This window comes from Trachemys scripta, chromosome 1 (genome assembly GCF_013100865.1).
Source record: "Trachemys scripta elegans isolate TJP31775 chromosome 1, CAS_Tse_1.0, whole genome shotgun sequence".
Classification (NCBI taxonomy): domain Eukaryota; kingdom Metazoa; phylum Chordata; order Testudines; family Emydidae; genus Trachemys; species Trachemys scripta.
Window position 1 is genome coordinate 188,201,298 of NC_048298.1, and position 21,534 is coordinate 188,222,831.

The 21,534-nt window shown below is 43.7% G+C and overlaps 1 protein-coding gene across 5 annotated transcripts in view; it reads left to right on the plus strand.

Annotated features, from left to right (window-relative positions):
• The window catches only part of TTC3 (tetratricopeptide repeat domain 3), a 137,086-nt gene that overhangs the window by 56,752 nt on the left and 58,800 nt on the right, over nt 1–21,534 (plus strand). For 4 of the 5 annotated variants that reach the window (XM_034752701.1, XM_034752718.1, XM_034752727.1 and 1 more), the window contains 5 exons: nt 7,841–7,901; nt 10,877–10,943; nt 14,408–14,545; nt 20,454–20,534; nt 21,397–21,509. In XM_034752701.1, coding sequence (XP_034608592.1) covers nt 7,841–7,901; nt 10,877–10,943; nt 14,408–14,545; nt 20,454–20,534; nt 21,397–21,509 — 460 coding nt within the window. Of the gene's footprint in view, nt 1–5,025; nt 5,262–7,840; nt 7,902–10,876; nt 10,944–14,407; nt 14,546–20,453; nt 20,535–21,396; nt 21,510–21,534 lie in introns of those variants that run through there. The other variant, XM_034752735.1, reaches the window with a different exon arrangement.

Sequence of the window (21,534 nt, forward strand, 5' to 3'; positions counted from 1 at the left end):
GGCACTTGCAGTGCATTTGCTGCTTGGGGGAACAGCACAATCCACAAAGGTGTGGTTTATGCCAGCAGCTAAAACCCAAGTCCAAAAAGGACAGAGAATTGAAGCTTAAATTCCTACTCACGGAGTCGACCCTTCAACCGACTGCAACCTTTTATGTCGAAGGCAGGTGATTCCCAGGAGACGAGCCACTCATTCAAGACCTTTAAGAAAAGATCTGAGTCTCCACAGAGAGCGCAGATTGAGCTGTAAATGTTCCCTGGCTCCATCCTTATCATCGGTACTGTCTGCATCAAAGCTGAATAGATCGACTACTCAGGGCTCAGAAGGTACTGAGCCGACAGAGCAAGTTGGTCAGCCCAAAGACCCGATAGGCATGGGCAAGGAAGCTCCGTTAGCAAGAGGGGCGAAAACCATAAAAAATCCACCATGGGGAAGGCCACGTCGTCACATTAACGGCACCGTGCACGTGGCACGGGCGGACTATTTGGTCAGGCCCACATTGCTGTCTCGATCAGTACAAGCCAGTCCGCAACGACAGCTACTGGCACCAATGCTCTCTGCACCGACAGAATTCTGGTGTGCATCTCTGGCCTCTCCATATCTGATGTTCTGGACTCCCCCATACTCAGCACCAGAGCCCCGGTACTGAGCTCCCCCAGGGCATTGGAATCGATGGCCTCTCTGTGCCGTGCACTGCCCTTCTCCTCAGAGGGGTTGAAGAGTGAGCAGAGGACCTGGTTTCCCAACACTCCTCATACCTGCCATACGGGCCTCAACTCCAGCATGGGCAACAGGTATACCGCCTGCCAACCCCTCAACCTCCATAGTATGGGCATCCCTGGTATCAGCTGTCAGCCAGCTCCCCCAATGGCCATACTGGGACCAGCCCAGAGACAGAAAATCTCCAGGGCCCCCAGTGTGATACCCTCCTTCAGCGACAGCATCAAGGACCACGGAACCTCCCATACAACTGATGGAGGAAATCGAGCCTTCAGGCAGAAAGAGAGGGCTTCCTTCAAGCCTGTATGTCGTTCTCCTCGCCTGATGAGGCAGTGATGCCTCCTCCGCTATCCATGGTGGATGACTTCAAGTCATTTCAGGATTGGCCCAGAGGGTTGCAGAAGCCCTACAAATTCAACTACACGAGTTGACTGAACACCACCACAAACTGGTAGATATTCTACATGCTTCCACCTCTGCCAGAGTGAGCTCCCTGTGAATGAGGTGCTTCCATACCCTGCCAGAATCGTATGGCAGACCCCAGCCTCCGCCTTGCCAATCTGTAAGTGGGTAGACGAAAAGTACTAGGCCGGCAAAGGGCACAGAGTTTGTTTTCTCACCTGCCTCCGAACTCTATTATAGTGGACTCAGTTAGTTCTAGGGGCCGCCAATACCAATCTAGGCCCACTCCATCTGAGCGGGATGGAAAATACTTAGACCTGTTCAGCAGGAAAGCGTACTCATCTGCCTCTCTGCAGTTCCGGGTGGCTAACTACCAGGCTTTATTGGCCAAGTACTACCAGAATTATGGGAAGTTAAATTCTTTTATTGATCAGCTGTCAGATTCTCCTAAAGACCAATTCTCAGCCATAATCAGCGAGGGTCAGCTGGTAGCGAAGATGTCCCTCCAATCCGCTCTAGATGCGGCAAGTATGGGCAACATGCTTGATTTCCACTGCAGTGGTTATGAGAAGGGCTTTGTGTCTGCAGTCATCAGGTTTCCCCAAAGAGGTCCAGGTGACAGTGGAGGACCTCTCCTGTGAGGGAATGAAGCTGTTCGCTGAGAAGACAGATGCATCCCTTCACACACTGAAGGATTCTTCGGTGACCCTCCGCTCATTAGGAATTTACACTCCAGCCTACAAAAGGAAGCATAGCCCTCAACCACAATTTAAGCCCTTTTCATTGCAATATATGCCTCAACGGCAATCTCAGAGGCCCTATGAACGTCAAAGGAAGAGGTTTCCTAAGCGGAAGCAGTCGGGACCACAAACTACTTTGTCACAGCCATCAATATCAAAATGGTAGTTTTGACGGGTTGATTGAGGTCCCCGTAGAACACACTCTATTACTACACACTGGGAGATTCCTCTCCTCCTTTCAGAGATCGCCTCTCCCCATTCCGCAGCCCCTGGGAATGGATAACTTCCGACAAGTGGGTGTTTGAAATCGTCCAGAATGGATATGCAATCCACTTCTCCCTTCCCCATCCCTCTTCAGCAACCCTTCTCACAAGAGTCTACTACACCAAGAGGTGAACCATGTGAGCTGTAGAGCCTCTCTACCCATGCATCTCAGGGGCAAAGGCTTCTACTCTCGCTACTTCCCGATACCAAAGAAAAAGGGAGACTGGAGACCGCATAGAAAGGGGCGTGTACCTCAACGGTCATATAGTACAGGGCCAATGGTCCCCAGCAGAGACATGCCTTCACATGAATCTGCTTGAGCAGATTCTGACCTCTCAGAGAGGTCAGAAACTCGTACATCCATTTCCTTCTGCTGATCAAGGACATGCATACAAAGGTCATGATGGACAATATGACCTGTATGTACTACATAAACTGATGGGGAGGCACTTGGTCTCACTCCCTGTATATGGAAGCACTGAAGTTAATGGAACTGGTGCATTTAAAAAAACATTCTGATATCAGCAGCCTATCTACCAGGAATACACAACACGACGACCAATAGTGTCAGCCAAAATTCCTGCACAACCATGAATAGGAAATAGAGGTGACAACCCTACACAACATTTTTCAGCAGTGGGGTACGTCAGTAATAGACTTGTGACTCCCCAGAACAAGAAATGTCCCCAGTACTGCTCCAGAGAGGGGATTGGGCATCATTCTTTGGGAAATGCATTTCTCCTTCCTTGGGATGAAGGCCTCCTGTATGCCTTTTCCCCCATTTCCTCTATTGATGGAAGGTCCTGTTGAAGGTAAAGGACAAGGTGAACATCATTCTGAACGCCCGTACTTGACCCAGGTACACTGGGTATCCTTACCTGTCGCCCCTGGCAGTTTGTCGACCAATGAGCCTTCCGGTCACTCCTCACCTCTTGTCGCAGAAAGAGGGGTGAACTCTCCATCCCAACTTGCGGACCCTGCGATTCAAAGTATGGCTCCTTCATGGTTCCAGCACATAGAGGCATCTTGCTCTGAGGAGGTAAAAGAGGTGCTATTGCACAGTAGAAAGGGCGCTACTCATTGCACCTACCTCCAGAAGTGGAAGATGTTTCAGATCTGTTGCCAATCCAGAGGCATCACCCCTGCTAGGTCTACTCTGCCATTTGTATTAGACTACCTATTATCCTTAAAGAAATCAGGCCTTTCTGTTAGCTCACGGAAGGTCAATCTAGTGGCAATTGCAACCTTTCACAAACAGGAAGAAGGCTACTTCTTCTCCCACCCAACTATGAAGAGGTGTCTCAAAGGCATAGTGAACATCTTCCCGCAACCTAAACACCCCCATTCCTCAATCTTGTTTTAAAAGGCTAGACCACTGTTTGAACCTATGGCCATTTGCTCACTAACTCACCTCTCCATGAAAACAGTGTTCCTTATCGCCATCACTTCGGCCAGAAGGATAGGGGAAATAGGGGGCTGATGGTGTAGAGATGGATCTTTATTGGCCCACGGCTGGCAGATTGTTACTGGTACCAGTGAAAATTCGGATACAATTTGCTGAATGCAAAGCAATTTGAGAGAACCACACAAGCAGTAAAAGGTTATACAATACATCTTCTTAATAAGCCTCAATTCTCCAAACATAAACCCTCAGTAACTATATTGGCCCAATGAACCCCTTATTTCTGGCCTTACCCTGGAGCCCGCACCCCATTTAGAGCCTTCAACCCCTCCCACACCCCAACCGCCTGTCCCAGCCCAGTGAAAGTGAGCGAGGGTAGGGGAGAACGAAGCACTGAGAGAGGGGGAATGTAGTGAGTGGGGCCTCGGAGAAGGGTCAGGGTAGGGAAGGGACAGGGCTATAGTGTTCGGTTTTGTGCCAATAGAAAGTTGGCAACTCTACTCAGGAGTCACCTACAGTGGAACACCCATAGGGACACACATCTCAAAGAACCATCATTACTGCACTAGGTGAGTAATTTCTTAAGTGCTTAAGCACAAAAGTAGTCCTGTTGAAACTACACATGCTTAAATGCTTCTGCTGAATTGGAGCCAGAGTAAAGAGCACCATGCAAGACTAAACCCTAAAACCAGAAGTGGATACAACACCAAACAATACATGACAGAACAGGAAGTGTTGAAGAGTGATCTGGTAGTATGAATGATTCACAGGACAATTAAGCATATATATATATAATATGTAAAGTACTAGGAAGAAAGAAGGTATTTTTGAAGCCGGAAAAGGTAGGAAGGGACAAGTCTAGACAAATTTTGGAGTAGTGAAGAGATGTGATGTAGTAGGATTATAGGGAAGAGATGTTAGCTGGCATAGAATTGTGAAGTATTGCAAGGACTTAATGCCGAAAGATCCTATAAGTCAGTAAAGAGATCTATGAAGGGAGAAAATCATGGTCAGGAGGAAAATAATATTGACAGCTGTGTTTGGATAGGCTGGAGGGGCAAAATCTGAGTATCAAGAAGGCTAAAGAGGCTTTTGTAATAGCTGAGGCAAGAGAGGCCCAAGGCATGAACCTGGGTGCTGTTGAGAGAAAAGGTTAATCCATTTTAGAGATGGTGCAGAAGAAATAATGGGGTCTAGTGAAGGATTGAGTGTTTAGGGGAGAGAACACACTAAGACTAAGCAGGTAATAGAGCTGTGAATTGCTGTTCCTTAATATGAATTTCTTAGAAAATGTGCCTAGCTTTTCATTCTGTTCTCTTTAGAGTTTTTAGGGTTTTTTTTGTTTGTTTTTTGTTTTCCTTGTAAGTGTCTATAGTACAAGATATTCTTTGTGTTCATACTGATTTTGGAGGAAATATTTAGCTTGGCCTTGATTTGGCACAAGGAGTTATGCTGTGCATGTCTAGTTACAGATTTTAGGTGGGTGGAGGGAGTGAGTATTCTTTTCCGGGTTCTTTGTTCAGTGAAGGGCTGTGGCTTGTGGGAGATTTTATATAGGACCCTGGTGCCTCCATTTCTTTTTAATTTGCATTTGGCTTCTTTTCCTTTCAGTGTTGTTTACATGTATTTTTTTGAGTGTGTTTGTCTTTCTGTAGTATATTTTTGTTCATTCCTAATGGCACTCCCTGTCAGAGTTAGTGTTACTTCTGGTAAAGCTTTAAAGTGTTTCAGGGGTAAGTGCTTTTCATTTACATTTGAATATGTTCTCCTATGGGTATGTTAAATAAACTTCAGAAGAGGGTTTTTTGTAGTTTTGTATTTTAAGAGCAAATTGAGATTATAAGTAAGTATTAATGCTCTCAGATAAGCAGTGCTTGATCTGGATGATCAGTGGAAGAGGAGGCTTATATTACACAATGGAGCAAGTCATTTTCCTTTTAATTGTTGTCTTTTATATTTTAAATATGAAATGCATTGAAGATAAAATAGAATCATATCAATTGGAATGTTTTCCTTTTTTGGACTTAAGTTTGTGTTGCACTTAATTTTGTGGTGTTCTTTTCTATGTATGCTCTTTAAACATTAGAAGAAGATGGGTCGTTACAAACTAATTAGGCAATTAGCAGGACAAAGATACAAAAACTGTTTTAATGGGGTTTTGGTTTTGTTTTTGAATGTTTGTTTGCATGCAATATCAGTTCCTTAAAAGAACACTCCAGTGTAATAATGAAAAGAGAATTTACTCTGTACATTTAAATGCTAAAATGAGGATATACATAAAACACTAACACGGCTGCTACTCTGAAATAAAACACTGTGTTTCAGACAGGCTCTCACTTGCTAGTTTCCCACAGGCTACAAGTATGAGGAAACTATTGTGCATTATTATTTGTAAGTGTCACCTTCAGTAAATATTTGAACCTGCACAGTGCAGAGCTCCCACAGACATCTTAACTTTAGGCTCCTATTTTTTAAAAGGTTTTGGTTTGTTTATTCTGAAGTTCATAATTATTTTATTAATATATTGAAAGTCTAAGTAACTTTTCATTGTTAACACTGAGGTAATTTTTGTTTTGAAGTAACAAAGATTTTATACCACTAAGAAGTTGATAATAAAAATATTAGTCCCTGATGCTACAAACACTTATGCATATGTTTTAACTTTTAAGTACATAAATAGTCCCCTGGGACTATTCATGTGAATGCAGTGGTGTACCTATTTAAGTATTTGCAGAGCCACAGTCTTAATTTTCATATGTTGTTTTTTTAATCTATAGCACTTTTAGTAAATTCATATAAAAGATGCCACTAATGTATAATATATTCAATATACATTTTCATCTAAAGTTGCAGTAGCACATATTTTCAAATTAGTTTTACAGCGCCTCAGCCTAATTTAAATCGGTGATTTTTAAAAAATCCTCCTGGAGTATTTCAGTGAATCAGAATAAAGTATATCCTTGCATTTGCTAAGCCTTTTATCCAGTTGTGAACGATTAGTTTTTTTTTGAGACAAACCTGATTTTCATAACTTAGCATGTCATGAAGAACCCTGGCAAAATCTAGCACTCACCAAATCTATAACTGAACATTGTCAACTATTAATTGTCTATTTAGGAGTCCCAAAACATCATTTTGCTTACACAGATAATCAGAACTTCTGATCATGGACTGGTGAAAGGTTGAGCAGCAAAATAATTGACTGTCTCATAAAGTTTTCATTTAAAACCTACTAAACATTCAAAACAAAAATAAAAATATGATAAACATTGAATTTTGATTTAATTATAAACACACATTCAAACATCCAATCTTACATTTCATTTCCTTCATCTCCAGGCAAGAAAGTGAGCAAAAATCCTTTTCGAGTCAGTGATTTCACTTCTTATTTTCAGCAGACCAGAATAGAAATCAAAATACTTCCAAAAGTTTTTCTTCATTTTGTTGCATTTTCATTATGTTGTGCTTTTACCTCTAGCATTTGTACTAAATTAATATAAAAATGCCACTAATATATAATATATTCATTATCCATTTTACAATTATTTTAAAGTTATAGCTTTAAATTATCACAGGAACCAACCCATTGAGTAATCATCACAATATTAAGATATGTGAAGTACTAGAATTAATTACTGGAGTTTACTTCAATCACTTACCTGCCTGATATGATGTAATAGAGAGGAAGAAACTTTGTCATGAATTCTCCTCGCCTGTAGAACATTACAGCATGGACTGGCATAGGTAGAGAAAATGATTTATTTAGATTGGGTATACTCGAGTGTTTATTCTCTCAATTTCTTTCCCCTCTCAATGTAAAGCCAAAAAGAACTGTAGGAGTCTGTTCAGCAAGGTATTCTTTAAGTATTGTGGCTAAATACAGCAAATTGAAATTATAATATGTTACAATAAGGCTCATATTGATATTTTAATCCTTCAAAAATTAGACCATGTCAACTGGAATTTTTCAAAATGAAATAATTTTTAGCTTGTTGCTGATATAACCTCTTTATAATATGTGATTGTTACAATTGTTTAAAGAAACTTTTTTTTAAAGGGGTTTTCTTCTTAATTATAAGGGACTTCTAGCAAGGGAGAAATTGTACACAAAGTGGTGGTAAATTTCCAAAGTAAACAAATTGGATAAAGAAAGAAGTGATATTTTTATTAACTTCTTTCAGTTACATTAATCTGAGATATTTGTAACTGCTGGAGGTAAAAAAATTTCAGACAAAGTGTGATTTTTCGAGTTGGTGTCCTTTTAAGTGAATGTTTTATTCAGTTGGTTCAAAATCATATTTTTATGCAACAGGAGAGAATCACCAAAATAAAGGAAAACTAAAGAACAAAACCAGTGATTCTGAAAAGACGAGGTAAGAAGTAGATATTTTATCATTTTAGTAACTTTACATGGTGAAAATCTTTGGAAGAACTTTAATGAAACTTTCACTGTTCCTATTTTTATATATTCTTGAAAGGACAAATTTTTACACAAGGGAAGGCATTCAGATATATTGGATAAAAAACTCTCATTGACATGTTGGAGACTTCAACATTGTGTGAACTCCTTGCTAATAAATAAGCTGTTCATATTTTTTTTAAAAGCAGTTGACCAGCAATGGTGGTTCTCACCTTGTTTTCATTCTGTGTAGAAGTCTGTAAATAGTGAATTTGACATCACAGTTGTTTCAGTAGCAGTAGATGGTTGTCATAAGCACAAGTTTATGATTTCCTTGAAGCTCCAAGAAGAAGAAACTAAGCTGTAGAAAGAAGAGCCATGATTAAAAATTAGATCTTCAATGACAAAAGGAATCCAGAAAAACAGGACCGTATAAATATTATGTAAATGTTCTCACTGCTAAATTTGCTCAACTTTTCTCCTTCAATGGTTTTTCTGTAGTAATCTTATAAGTATCTAAAATCATGTCCCAACAATTATTCATTAACATTTGTAAGTAAGTGAATGCTCTAAATGAGTTTGCTACCTCACAAATAGGGTTGCCAACTTCCTAATTGCACAAAATTAAACACCCTTGCCCCGCCCCCTTCCCTGAGGCTTTGCCATGAGGCCCTGTCCCCCACTCACTCCATCCTTCCTCCCTCTGTTGCTCACTCTCACCCACCCTCATTCACTCATTTTCACTGGGTTAGAGCAGGGGGTTGGGGTTGGGGTGAGGGCTCCGGCTGGGGGTGTGGGCTCCAGGCTGGGGCCAGAAATGAGGGGTTCAGGATGTGGGAGGAGGCTCTAGGCTGGGGCAGGGGATTGGGGTGCAGGGAGATGAGGGCTGTGGGCTGGGGGTGGGCTCCAGGGTGGGAGGGGGCTCTGAGTTGGAACAGGAAGTTCGGATATGGGCTCCGGGAGGGAGTTTGGGTGTGGGGGGGAGCTCAGGGCTGGAACAGGGGGTTGGAGTGTAGGAGGGGATGCAGGGTGCAGGCTCCAAGAAGGGGCTCAGAGCTGGGGTAGGGGGTTGGGGTGCAGGAGGGAGTGAGGGGTGCAGGTTCTGGGTGGTGCTTACTTTGGGCACTCCCTGGAAGCGGCGACATGTCTCTCAGCTCCGAGGCGTAGCTAGGCGGCTCTGCGCAGTGTGCACTCCCTCTACCCTCAGGCACCACCCCTGCAACTCCCATTGGCCAGCAGCCACGCAGAGCCAGGTAGGGATCCTGCCTTAGCCCTGCTGTGCTGCCGACCGGACTTTTAACGGCCGCCAGGGTCCCTTTTTGAGTGGGTGTTCCGGTCGAAAACTGGACACCTGGCAACCCTATTCACAAGGCATAGAAGTTATTGTAAAAAACAGATTGGCAAAAAAGAAAAGTAATAGCAGAATTGCTAATTTTAACACATTTGTATAGGTTCAAAGGTATTGAGATGCTAGTGTTACAATCACCAGAGAAATGTCTATAAACAAATGTCAAAAAATAGTTGCATGTGGGAGAGGGGGAATACAAACAAATCCAAATCACTGCTTGTATAACCATCTTGTACCGCATAGCTGTTTACTTCTGCTGAAGGGTTTCTTGATTATAGTAAATGCATTACTGAAATTAAGATGAGCCTTTAGTTATTACAGTAGATCTTACCTTGAAAAATAATTATCATAAAAGTAATAAAATAATTATTAAAACTTCTAAGAATGGTACATGGGCCATAACATTTTGTTAAGTTTGTATTAAGGCTGTCAGTTTGCTGTTTTTACCTCTCAGATAATTAGACTTGTGATCAAAGATAGGTATTCAAAGATCCTTTGATAGAGAACTGTGTCTAGGCACAGCAGAATTTTTTTGGTTTGCTTTTCAACTGTAACATTCTTTATCACAGTAGTTATAATTATCAGTTTTTTAGATGGTAAAATGATTGGCAAGCTACTGGTGGCTGAATACATAATCTGTCATTCTCACAGCCAGAAACAAATTTGATATGGCGTTAGTGAGACACCAAAGTATGAAACCCTACCAGGGCATTTGGAAGTCACTTTTCAGAGCTGAACTACACTTGGATTAAGTTTACAGGTCCAGTCAGTTGACTAAATTTCTTTAATTACTACATCTGTCATGGAGAGGCTGCACTGTTTGAAGTTTTTGTATTGTTCAGAGGCCATTTGCAATTTTATAAATAAATGCAAAATTAGAAAATTCTTGTTAATAAAATGTGTTGATGCCATTACTTAATCACAGTCTACTTTTATATCTTTGTGGCTGTTGCTGTGAAAAGTTTATAGAGCCTAGCCATAACAATGAACGTGTTTATTGTGCAGTCTAGGATGCCATGGATCTCATACTAATTAGTGAATTAAAATTTAGCCACACCAGCAGAGTGGCTAAATGGTGTGGCTAAATGATCATATCATTTTCAAGGTCCCCTCACACTTGCTCTACTGTATACAACAGACAGATTCCTTCCTAGAAATCTCCAGTTTCTTAGCACACAATCTTTAGGACACTTCTCATGTGCTGGGTGCTTGCTGCCCTTGAACATGGGGCAGAGATGAATGTATAATCAAATGTCTTTAGAAGCTGGGAGTATGCTTCTCAGCACTGGTAGAGAGACCCATGTTAGCTAAGCTGGAGCTAGTGCACTAAAAATAGCAGAGTGGCTCAGGTGGCTAGCCTGATGACCCGTCCTTGATGCTGCAGTCACACTGTTATTTTTTTGTGTTAGCTTGAACAGAGCTTGTGCATATCTGTCTACTTGCTCTGGGAAGCACCCTCCCAGTTGCTGTGCAGGCGTACCCCATATGGCTACATAAGCAAAGGAATTTCTTCACCCTCTGAAGAATGGAGTATATAAAATGTATATTTACAAATTCCAATTTAAAAAATGCAGTGATGCTAATACTCTCTTTAATTGTAGAGATCATCTGAGTTTGAAGATCGATTCTAAAAACATCCAGGATAAACTCTGTAGTGCTATCCGAAAGGTAAATGAAGGAAACAACTGAAAACATTAGGATCTTAGTTGAAAAAAACTTTTCATGTCTCTGTCTGAATAAATCATGTTATCTTGGCAATGACATTACTTAATTAAATGCCATTATTTTATTTTTTAATACTTAACATGTTGAGGCAGCCTAGGGGTTAAGTACACATCTATCAGACGAGCATAAACTTCTGAACAGGGCTATGTCTACTCTGTGGTACAGTAGGGCCAAATAAAACAACATCAGCCCCTACATTCTGCTGCAGTGTTAATTTATTGTGTTGCTAATCAAGTGCAGATTAGGACATTTTAATGAAGGTTGACAATTAAGCAGGCATCAGCTTTGGAAAAGTACCTCTTAGGTGAACATTTTTATAAAATATGTAATATTTTTATATCAGAGAGGCTGTCCAATGATCCTCCAAAAATATCAAAACTCAAGAGACACAAAACTACTTTTAAGGAAGTTGGTGGCATGCTTGTCTTTGGGCCATGAGTCCTAAGAGAGACATTTTATGTCACCAATTTACAGAAAATTCAATACAAGAACCACATAATAATAAACATAACAAATTGACAACCAGTCACTTAAAGATCAGGAAAATAAATACAATTTCAGACTTATGACAAATTTCACCATCAGCATTCGCTCCATTCTGCCCGAAGAGTAGATGAATGTTCTTATTTTTTTTGCAAATACAGCAATTTTAGTAACCATTTTGTTTTGCAATTCAGCTATGGTTTTTGCAGCTTGACTTCTGAAATCTGAATTTTGATGGATGAAAGTTAATCTAAAATTCATCAAGATAAAACTTTTGAAATTTAAAATGTTCTGTAAGGCCCCAGTGTTTGACACGGGCTGATCATTACTTTGAAATCTCACTTCAGTGGTACCAACAGGACTAGTTAGATTTGGCTTTTGTTTTCACTTCATTAAAATGTTTAATGGTTGGGTGAAACATTAATATTTAGAAAATTACTTCAAACATTACAATCCTAACTTTTAAATTTCTACTTTAAAGAATCTGAAAATAAAACAATTTTACATACTGAAAACTCTAATTTTAGGCATGATTTAGGAGATCATTACAGTATGTGTAATAATGAATTTCTTTAGTATTCAGTTTGTTTTTAATGTATTAATTTGGATTTATGTAAATAGGAAAAAGGGGACCTATTGATAGCCTCTAACACCCTTGACAAAGCTTAAAAATACACCAAAATAATACTGAAGTGTAATTTAAAATACAGCAGTATAATTCAGTATAACACACTATCAGGAAATTGGGCAGCTTAGGATCTCAAGTCATCCTCCTCCGTCCAATATTTTCCCACTTCTATAATTCCTTTCCAACCCCCAACCCTGTCTTCCATTGCCTGGAGAGACAATGATGAGCTTTATTCATAATTTTTTACATTTAAATTATTTCATATCTTAAAAGAAAATGAGGAATGAAAGCTTATAAAACAGGTCTGCCTGACATAGGAACAATGAGGTATTATGGTCTGTGTGCATATACGTACATGTACTCCCTTGTTTGTGCGTAATAAAAATCCTTATGCAGTCTTCTTTAACGAGTACTTGATACCTATGCATAGTAGCTACTTCATGACATTAAATTCAGCTTTGTTTTTCCTTAATTACTTGTTCAAAATACCAAGGCCCCAATCCTGCAACTACTTGTGCTTGGAGGACTTCTGCACAGCAGTCCATTGTGATCCACAGCATAGTATCAGAGCCTAAGATATTAGACCACTTCATGAACTAATGACTTCTGTGTTTGTCTCGTGTATACAGCAACTTTAGAGGAGTAACAAGCTAATACAATACCCAAGATATTTCAGCATTAAATATAAAAGAAGACCAAAAGTGAAAGTATATAGACCAGGGAGAGAAAAAATGTTTTCAAATTGCTTATTGTTTTAGAGAAATGGGTGGGTGTAAGGTGAAAAAATATAGGAAGTCTGCTTTTAGATGGTAAAAGTGTTGAGGAGCAGACTCTTAAACCGTGGTGATGAAATCATCTGACGGGACCGAGGAGTTGAGATTTAGAGAGACTAAGGTCTTCTCTACACTACAAAGTTTTGTTGGTAAAAGCTGCCTTTTGCTGACAAAACAGGGGAGCTGTCCACATTACAGAGCTACTTCTGGTGGCGAATCCCTGCTGTTTTGCAGACAAAATAAAACCACCTCAACGAGAGGCATAAAGCCTTTTGGGGCAAAGTTAAAGCAACAAAGGGTCAGTGTAGACACTGCTGTTTGTTTTGTCAACATAACTGGCTTCCACCAGTATCCCACAATGCCTGCCTGACTGCTCTGCTCACTGTTTTGATCTCTGCTGCCCTGCAGGTATGCGCCCCTCCCCTTTCAAAGCTCTGGGAAGTATCTGGCAGCTCAGCCTGCTGCTCAGTTTGGGGAACAAAGAGCAAATCATGAGCGTGGAATGCTCCTGTTCTGCCCTGCACTGGGAGCACAGCGGCAGGCAGACTGCTGCTGCAAGGAGCAGGGAGGACGATGGATGACTGCTGTGCTGCTTTGACATTCTTCAGCATGGAGAGCTCACAGAGCTGCTCAGGATGCTGCTTCCGGCAGCTGAGGGGGCTGTGGGAGAACTTGGCGAGAATCATAGAACCATAGGCAGGCAGGCAGAGCGGTCTGCATTAGGGGAGACTGCTGTGCCGACTGCCAAGCAGAGACGGGGGCTGACCTGGGGTGTGTGTCCCGCTCCCCCGCCTCAGGATAGGTGATCAGCCTGCTGTCTCGCCTGCCCCAGCCACACCACTCTCCTTTCCCTCCCCGCACACACTTCAGTTGAAAAAGCAGCTGACAATCTACTAGGATGCCCCTGGAATGATGGGACTGAGAAACATGCCTCATGTGATGCTGTACCTTCCCCATGAGGCATTGCAACACCCTTCCCAAAGCACCCTGCAGCCAGTCGCACAGTGGGATAGCTACCCACAGTGCACTGCTCTGTGTTGATGCAAAAGCTGCTAGTGTGGATGCACTCTGCTGACACAAGGAGCTAGTGTGGACATGCAACAACGGTTTTAATTAAAGCACTTTAATTAAAGCGGCATAACTTTTACCAACAAAACTTTGTAGTGTAGACAAAGCCTAGGTCTGTGAAGTACGTTGGAACAATAGACCATTGACATACATGGATGACAATTTTTAAATGAATGGGAAGCCAGTGAAGTTGTTGGGGGGGATGGGTCTGAAACAATATTTTTAAAGTTTACCAAAGTTGCTTCTGTGCAAACTTTGAATACCCACAAGTCAGGTCAAAGTGAATGTTGCCACTAAACTAAATTCAGAAAGGTGGAACTCTTGTAACCAAAATGCAGAAAAGATTGAACTCTGATATTATTTAATCACGACTTGGATAGCGTTTTTAATAATTAGTAGCTTGTTTCATAACATAGTCAACAAAATTTGATTTAGTTAAGATTGAATTTTTGTAGGTGGATTTAACTGTGTTGCCAGAAATGTTGAAGACGCTTGTTCATGATGGCTATACAGCCTTGCGGGACCAACGTTATCGCAGTGCTGAACAATTCTTTTCAGACTTATTGAATATTTTGGATCCTTCAGAGTTAAAGGTAAGGAGGCGGGTGCCCTGGCCTATTTACTAGGGATGATTGAGCCTTGACCTGTAAGTTTTATATTTCACTGCTTTTCCTCCCCCAAAGCAATCATTTTATTTTATTTTATTTTATTTTATTGTTTCCAGTCACATTCCACTATGTGCTAGGCATTGTACAAATGTAAAAAAAAGCACAATCCGTCTCAAATAGCTTATAATTTTAAAAGACAGAGAATAGGGAAAAAGATACAACATATAAAGTAGTTATGGTGATCATGGACAACATCTTGACATTAAAATGTTTTGGGAATACAGATTTTTATCTGTGTGCATATACACAAAATTGCATATCCTAAACATTTTAAGATGTGATCCATAACCATATTAGCCACTTCACTTGTATCTATTTTTCTTACACTTTATTCTCTCTTTAGATTGTAAACTCTTTATGGCAAATACCGTGATTTTTTTTTTAAATATCTAATCCATCCCCAATAACCTTCTTACATATTTTCATTGTCATACATTCATACAATTTTTAACGTAGTTTTCAGTATCTGCTCCTGGGAGAATTATGCGCCACTGTGCAATGCAGAATTTGCTTAGAATTAATGTTCTGCGCAGAATTTCCCTTTTCCCCCTGCAGAATTGCTGCTGCAGAGCTGCTGGCTGCCACTAGGGGCCACTGAATCCAGGAGAGCCCAACTTCTAATAGAAGTTACTGCTTGAGTAGGAAAGGGAGCTGGATGGCTCGTGGTAGCTGCAGTTCATGGCACGCCATGAAGGAAGGAGGTGGCATGCAGGCAACTCAATTCAAATCCTGGCCCCAGCATCAGGCTGTTTCTCCCTCTGGATCCCTGGGCTTTGAGTAGGAAGGAGTACGAGTGTCTGGGCTTGGGGTCACCCTGCAGCTCGGTCCTGGGGAGGAGTGGGTGCGGCTCTCTGGGGAAGGGATGTGGGTCATTGGGGGGGAAGGGGACACCCCGCAGCTGGGCTGTTGGGGGGGGGGGGGTGCGGGTGTCAGGGCTGAGTGGCACCCCGCAGCTGGGTGGGAGGGGGTGCGGATGTCTGAGCTGGGGGTGTGGGGGTGGAGGCATGTGGCTGGGCTCTGGGAGGAAGGGGTGCGGGTGTCTGGCCCCACAGCTGTGCTCTGGACAGGAGGGTGCAGAGAAACAGGACCTGGGTTGTTGTAGGGGTTTCTTTAACTCTCTACTTCTGGAGGAATCTTTTTTTGTTGTCTGTATTGTTACAGACATAGTTGCTGACAGGTATTTTGAAATATATTACCCAAATAATTGAAACTGGCATGATTATGTAGTGTTATTCTTCGAGTGCTTGCTCATATCGATTCCAATTAGGTGTGCACGCGCCAAGTGTACAGTCATCGGAAAATTTTTCCCCTAGCAGCACCTGTCGGGTCGGCTATGGAGCCTCCTGGAGTGGCGCCTTCATGGCGCTCAATATATGACCCTGCTGACCCAGCGCTGCCTCAGTTCCTTCTTACCTCCAGCGACGGTCGTTGGAACTGTGGCGTCTTGCTCAGCAAGTTCTATCACATTTCCCTAGCTTTGTTTGTGTTCTCTGTACTTTTTAGTTAGTTCTTAGTTGTTTGTAGCTAGCAATTGGGCTGGGGGAGCTTACCCTCTATCCCGACCGCTTTTCCTTGGGAGGGCTTACATGCCCAAGTCCGAGGGGTTCAAGCCCTGCAAGTCCTGTAGCAAACCCATACCAACGGGCGACCCCACGACGCTTGTCTAAAGTGTCTGGGGAGGCTCAGCAAGCCGATTGGTGTAGGATTTGTAAGGGGTTTCAACCCAGAACCAAAAAGGAGCGAGACTTTCGCCTCAAGCAGCTCCTTATGGAGGCGCCACTTAGACCATGGCAAGACCCGGCGCCAAGGGGGAGGGATAGCTCAGTGGTTTGAGCACTGGCCTGCTAAACTCAGGGTTGCGAGTTCAATCCTTGAGGGGGCCACTTAGGGATCTGGGGCAAAATCAGTACTTGGTCCTGGACTCAATTACCTTTTAGGGTCCCTTCCAGCTCTATGAGATAGATAGGTATATGTCTCACCATTTAATAAATAAATAAATAAATAAATAATTCATTGGTGCGTAGCGCTCCGGCGACACTGGTGGAAGCGGCACCGCAGAAGGACTCTGGCAGAGACCCGTGGCACCGATGCTCCCCGGTGCTGAAAATGGCGGGATTGACCCAGCACTGCTCCAACTCCCTGGTGCAGAAGTGGCACCGGAAGCAAGAAAGGAGCAGCTCTCCATCTCAGAGGTCCACCTGTCTGGAGCAGGCCAATGGGGTGTGTCCTCAAGAGGAGCACCCAGCACCGAAGCCTGCGGAGATGGCACCATCGACTTCGGCCCTGCAAGGAGGACCGTTGAGTCGATGCCGTTGGACTCCCCGGCCCAGGTCATCAAGGAGGTGGAATTGCCGTCCATCTTGGACACCTTTGAGGCTGCGAGGGACCTCATTGCCATGACAGCACCAAGGTCACCCACCCGTCGCGCCAAGCCTCCGGTACCGCATTGCGTGGCACCGTCTCAAGGCAAACCAGCGATGCTCCGTCCCTCGGCGCCGCTGATAGTCCCGGCGTCGCTTGCAATTGTGGCACCGGTCATACTTGCAGCACCACTCCAGGTTACGCCAGTGCTCCCACTCGCAATGCCGATCCACGCATCAATCCCTGTCGCACGGCAGGTCCCGGTGCCGCTCAGAGACCCAGTGCAGCTCCAGGTGGCGGGACCGCTCTCCAGTGTAGTAGCACTGCTCTCCGGCGTAGCGACATTGCTCTCCGGCGTGGCAGTGCTCGCAGGATCAGCTCCGCTCGGCACTGCCCTGACCATTGCCGTCCTGGTCTTCAGACTCAGAGGCAGGATCTAGATACTGAGAGCAGGGTTGGCACTGGTCGGGTCATGGACGCTCTGAGATGGGAGCAGGGCTGTGGTCTGCGCAGTGCCAGGAACCAACGCAGTGGCCATTTTGGACCCTGTGGGCATACCACCAAGTGCAAGGCACCCAGTCTAAAGGCTCCCAATCAGCCACCTCTGAACCGCTGGTGCCGGAGGCTTCCACCAGTTGCCCAACCCCTTGGGGTGCCAAGGAGGTGCAGTGCCCGTGCCCCTCCCCCCCACACCAACTCCAACTCCGGTTCCTAAGCAGGACCCTGGTCCAGCCAGCAAGACAGGATGGGAAGTCCCTGACGAGCAGGAGGGACAGGAGGACCTTGTTCCCCCATTAGCCTCCTTCTCCTCCCCAGACGAGGCCATTGCAGGCACGTCTATCTCTGGACCGCCTCCCAGAGATGGCCACACCCACCAGGACCTCCTTCACAGGGTGGCGCGCAACATGGGTCTGCAGGCCAAGGAGGTAGTGGAGTCGGAGGACCCGGTGGTCGACGTCTTGGCCCCGAAGGTTCTTCTCCCCAAAAGGTCCTTCGAGGGTGTGTCTGCCCCTCATTAAGACCATACAGGCCAATGCCAAGACCATCTGGCAGACCCCGGCCTCCATCCCTCTCACCGCCAAGGGCATTGAGAGGAAATACTTCGGCCCGTCGAAGGGGTACGAATACCTCTTCACGCACCCGCAGCCTTGTTTATTGGTGGTTGCAGCAGTGAACGAGAAGGAGAGGCAGGGGCAGCAAGCCTCAGCACCTAAGTCCAAGGATGCCAAGCGCCTGGACTTGTTTGGGCGTAAAGTGTACTCGACGTGGGGGGACTGCAACTCAGGATTGCCAATCAGCAGGCAATTCTGAGCCGGTATAGCTTCAACTCCTGGAACTTGATTCTCAAATTCAAGGAACTGTTTCTGTCACAGTCCAGGGAGGAGTTTGGAGCCATAATGGAGTAGGGCAAGGTGGTGGCATGGACCTCTTTACAGGCCTCACTGGACGCTGCGGTCTCGGTGGCAAGCACCTTGTCCTCCATTATCGCCCTGAGGTGTAGCTCATGGTTGCAGGCCTCGGCATCAAACACCCTTCCTCCAGATGCCTGTACCCCTCATCTTGGAGTAGCTCCTACACCTGCAACAGCAAGGCCTGGTGGCGTCCTCCATAAGGGTACACCTCGTTGTTATCTCGGCCTTCCACCCAGGAGCATCTGGTCGGATCCCTATAGTTGGTTGCTTCCTCAAAGGTCTGGACCACCTACGTCCCCAGATCAGGCATCCTGTCCTTGCCTGGGACCTTAACCTGGTCCTCTCCAGGCTCATGGGGCCCCCATTTGAACCACTGGCAACTTGCTCCCTACTGTATCTGTCGTGGAAAGTGGCTTTCCTGGTCGCCATTACTTCTGCTAGGAGCGTGTCTGGGCTAAAGGCCCTCACCTCTGACCCACTGTACTCGGTTTTCCACAAGGATAAGGTGCATCTCGGGTCGCACCCAGCCTTTCTCCCCAAGGTAGTGTTGCACTTCCACGCCAGTCAGGACATTTTCCTGCCTGTTTTTTACCGTAAGCCGCATGCCAGTAACCGAGAGCAGAGGCTGCACTCCCTCGATGTTCGGCGAGCAATAGCTTTCTACATTGAGCGCACTAAGCCGTTCAGAAAATCGAACCAATTGTTCATAGTGGTGGCAGACTGGATGAAAGGGCTCCTGGTCTCATCTCAAAGAATATCCTCCTGGATCACGTCATGCATCCTCACATGCTATGAGTTGGCCAAAGTACTGGCCCCGGCTCTTACGGTGCACTCCACGAAGGCCCAGGCTCGTCAGCAGCGTTCTTGGCCCAGGTCCTGATCCAAGAAACCTGCAGGGCAGCAACTTGGTCCTCGGTGCATACCTTCACCTCGCACTATGCCATCGTCCGGCGCGCCAGAGATGATGCGGTTTTCGGCAGAGCAGCGCTACAATCAGCGTTTCCTTAACTCTGACCCCACCGCCTAGGTAAGGCTGTGGGTAGTCACCTAATTGGAATTGATATGAGTAAGCACTCAAAGTAAAAACGGTTACTCACCTCTTGTAACTGTTGTTCTTCGAGATGTGTTGCTCCTATCCATTCCAAACTCACCCGCCTTCCCCTGTCAGAGTAACCGTCAAGAAGGAACAGAGGAGGCGCCGGGTCAACAGGGTCCTATATTGAGCACCATGAGAGCGCCACTCCAGGAGGCTCCACAGCTGACCCGACGGGTGCTGCTAGGGGAAAAAGTTTCTGATGACTGTGCACGCAGCACGCGCACACCTAATTGGAATGGATATAAGCAACACATCTCGAAGAACAACAGTTACGAGAGGTGAGTAACCTTTATTTGACAATTTTCAGAATTTTAAAATACTGTATGCAGAATCTTTAATTTTTTGGCGCAGAATTCCCCTATGAGTAAGTATTATATAGTGTGTATGTATATATGTATGCAGACACCTCACAAACATGAAATATCCCAGATCCTATTGTATTGGCAAAGCCTTCCTTCTGCAACAAGAGAAACACTAGCCTAACTGTCCAGGCACATAGCATGGCTATCGACCTAAAATCATATCTCGCCTTATTAATAAGGGAAAACCTGTGGAATTTCTAGTAACATCCATTCACTTAGGAAAACTTTAAGAAATGTAGTATAGTCATCTAGCTAAAATAGTAGATATGTTAACTTGTTCTCCCTGTGTTGAGTATTTTCTCTGAACATAGTATAGTAAGGTATAATTTTACCAAAAGCAGTAGTTCCAGAACACATCACCATGCTATGTTTGAGGATAGTAAGAGAACAGGAGGACCCTTTTAAGCCATCACAGAAGGTCAAATGAGGATCCTGTCATTGTAACACTGATCTGTTATTGCCTGAAGATTGTGATTGTGTGAATTGTGGTTTTTCCCTGTGCCTACTGTGGAGAACATTGTCTACTTCAAGGCAGAGTGTTCTGGTTACTAACTTAATCTTTTCACACATACTGTTAATGTGATTTCTTTGACTATTTGCAGCAGCTGAATCTTGCTGTTATTGACTATGTAGTAGTCATCTATGGACATGCCACTGCTCTCCTTGGAATAGGACAGCCTGAGGTAAGACTTTAAGCTATTACAATTGATTCTTCTGCATCTTAAAATGATAGTTTAGACATTAGGTGATTTACCAGCACCTTTTATGAGCAGACAGAAATGACTGGGTGAGCTCCAGGAAGGGAGGTTTTGACTGTTAGAAAGTAATGTTGTTTACTGTCCAGATAAGCTTGTATTTGGACTTCTAGAAATTAAAGTACTAAGAGAGAAAATTACCTGTAAGTTTTCAAGTGGGACTCCAAGCCTACTAATGAAAGGGAAATCAGTCCTGCACATCATTTCCCCCCCCCCTTCTCTTCTTTTTTTAATAGTATTTAAAGAGTGAGTAACTTGAGTAGACCCAGCTACCGTTACAAGTCACTTTTTAGTAGCATTTTAAATATTTTTGGTCCATGAATGCCCAATAGCAGATAAGGATTAAGATTCTGCCTAGTTTAGTTGTCCCCCCACCCCCAAATATTTTGGAGTACTTTTAAAAATAGAGTTCTTGTAGCCTTCTAGTCTCTTGAGATTTTGGGTTATTTAATGTATATTTTATTCAGGAGAGAAGACTAATGATAACATTGTACACTTGCCTCCCTAAAGTAATCAAATGAATGGACCGTGTGAGAGGGAAGCTTAATTTCCAGAACATGCAAGCGTGATTCAGTCTAGATCAATGAACTGTTTTTTATGTATGTAAATCATAAAGAAAAAGAGAGTGCACAGGCACACACCTTCAGCGTTCTTAAAGTTGATCAAAACATAGGCAGTGCTGCATTTTTTTTTGTGCAGTTAAGAACCATTATCCAAAAGCTATTTGCTTCTTTGTTTTTGTTTCTTAACTATTTCATTAGTTTGTGATTATCTTAAACTTATTTTGAAGGAATTAGCAAAGGCTGAAGACCAGTTTAACAAAATAATTGAGCAGTATCACAAGGAGAGATTTAATGGCTTGGCACATTATGGAATTGGAAAAGTATACCTTAGACAAAACAGGTTTGTATAATGTAAAACTTCATTT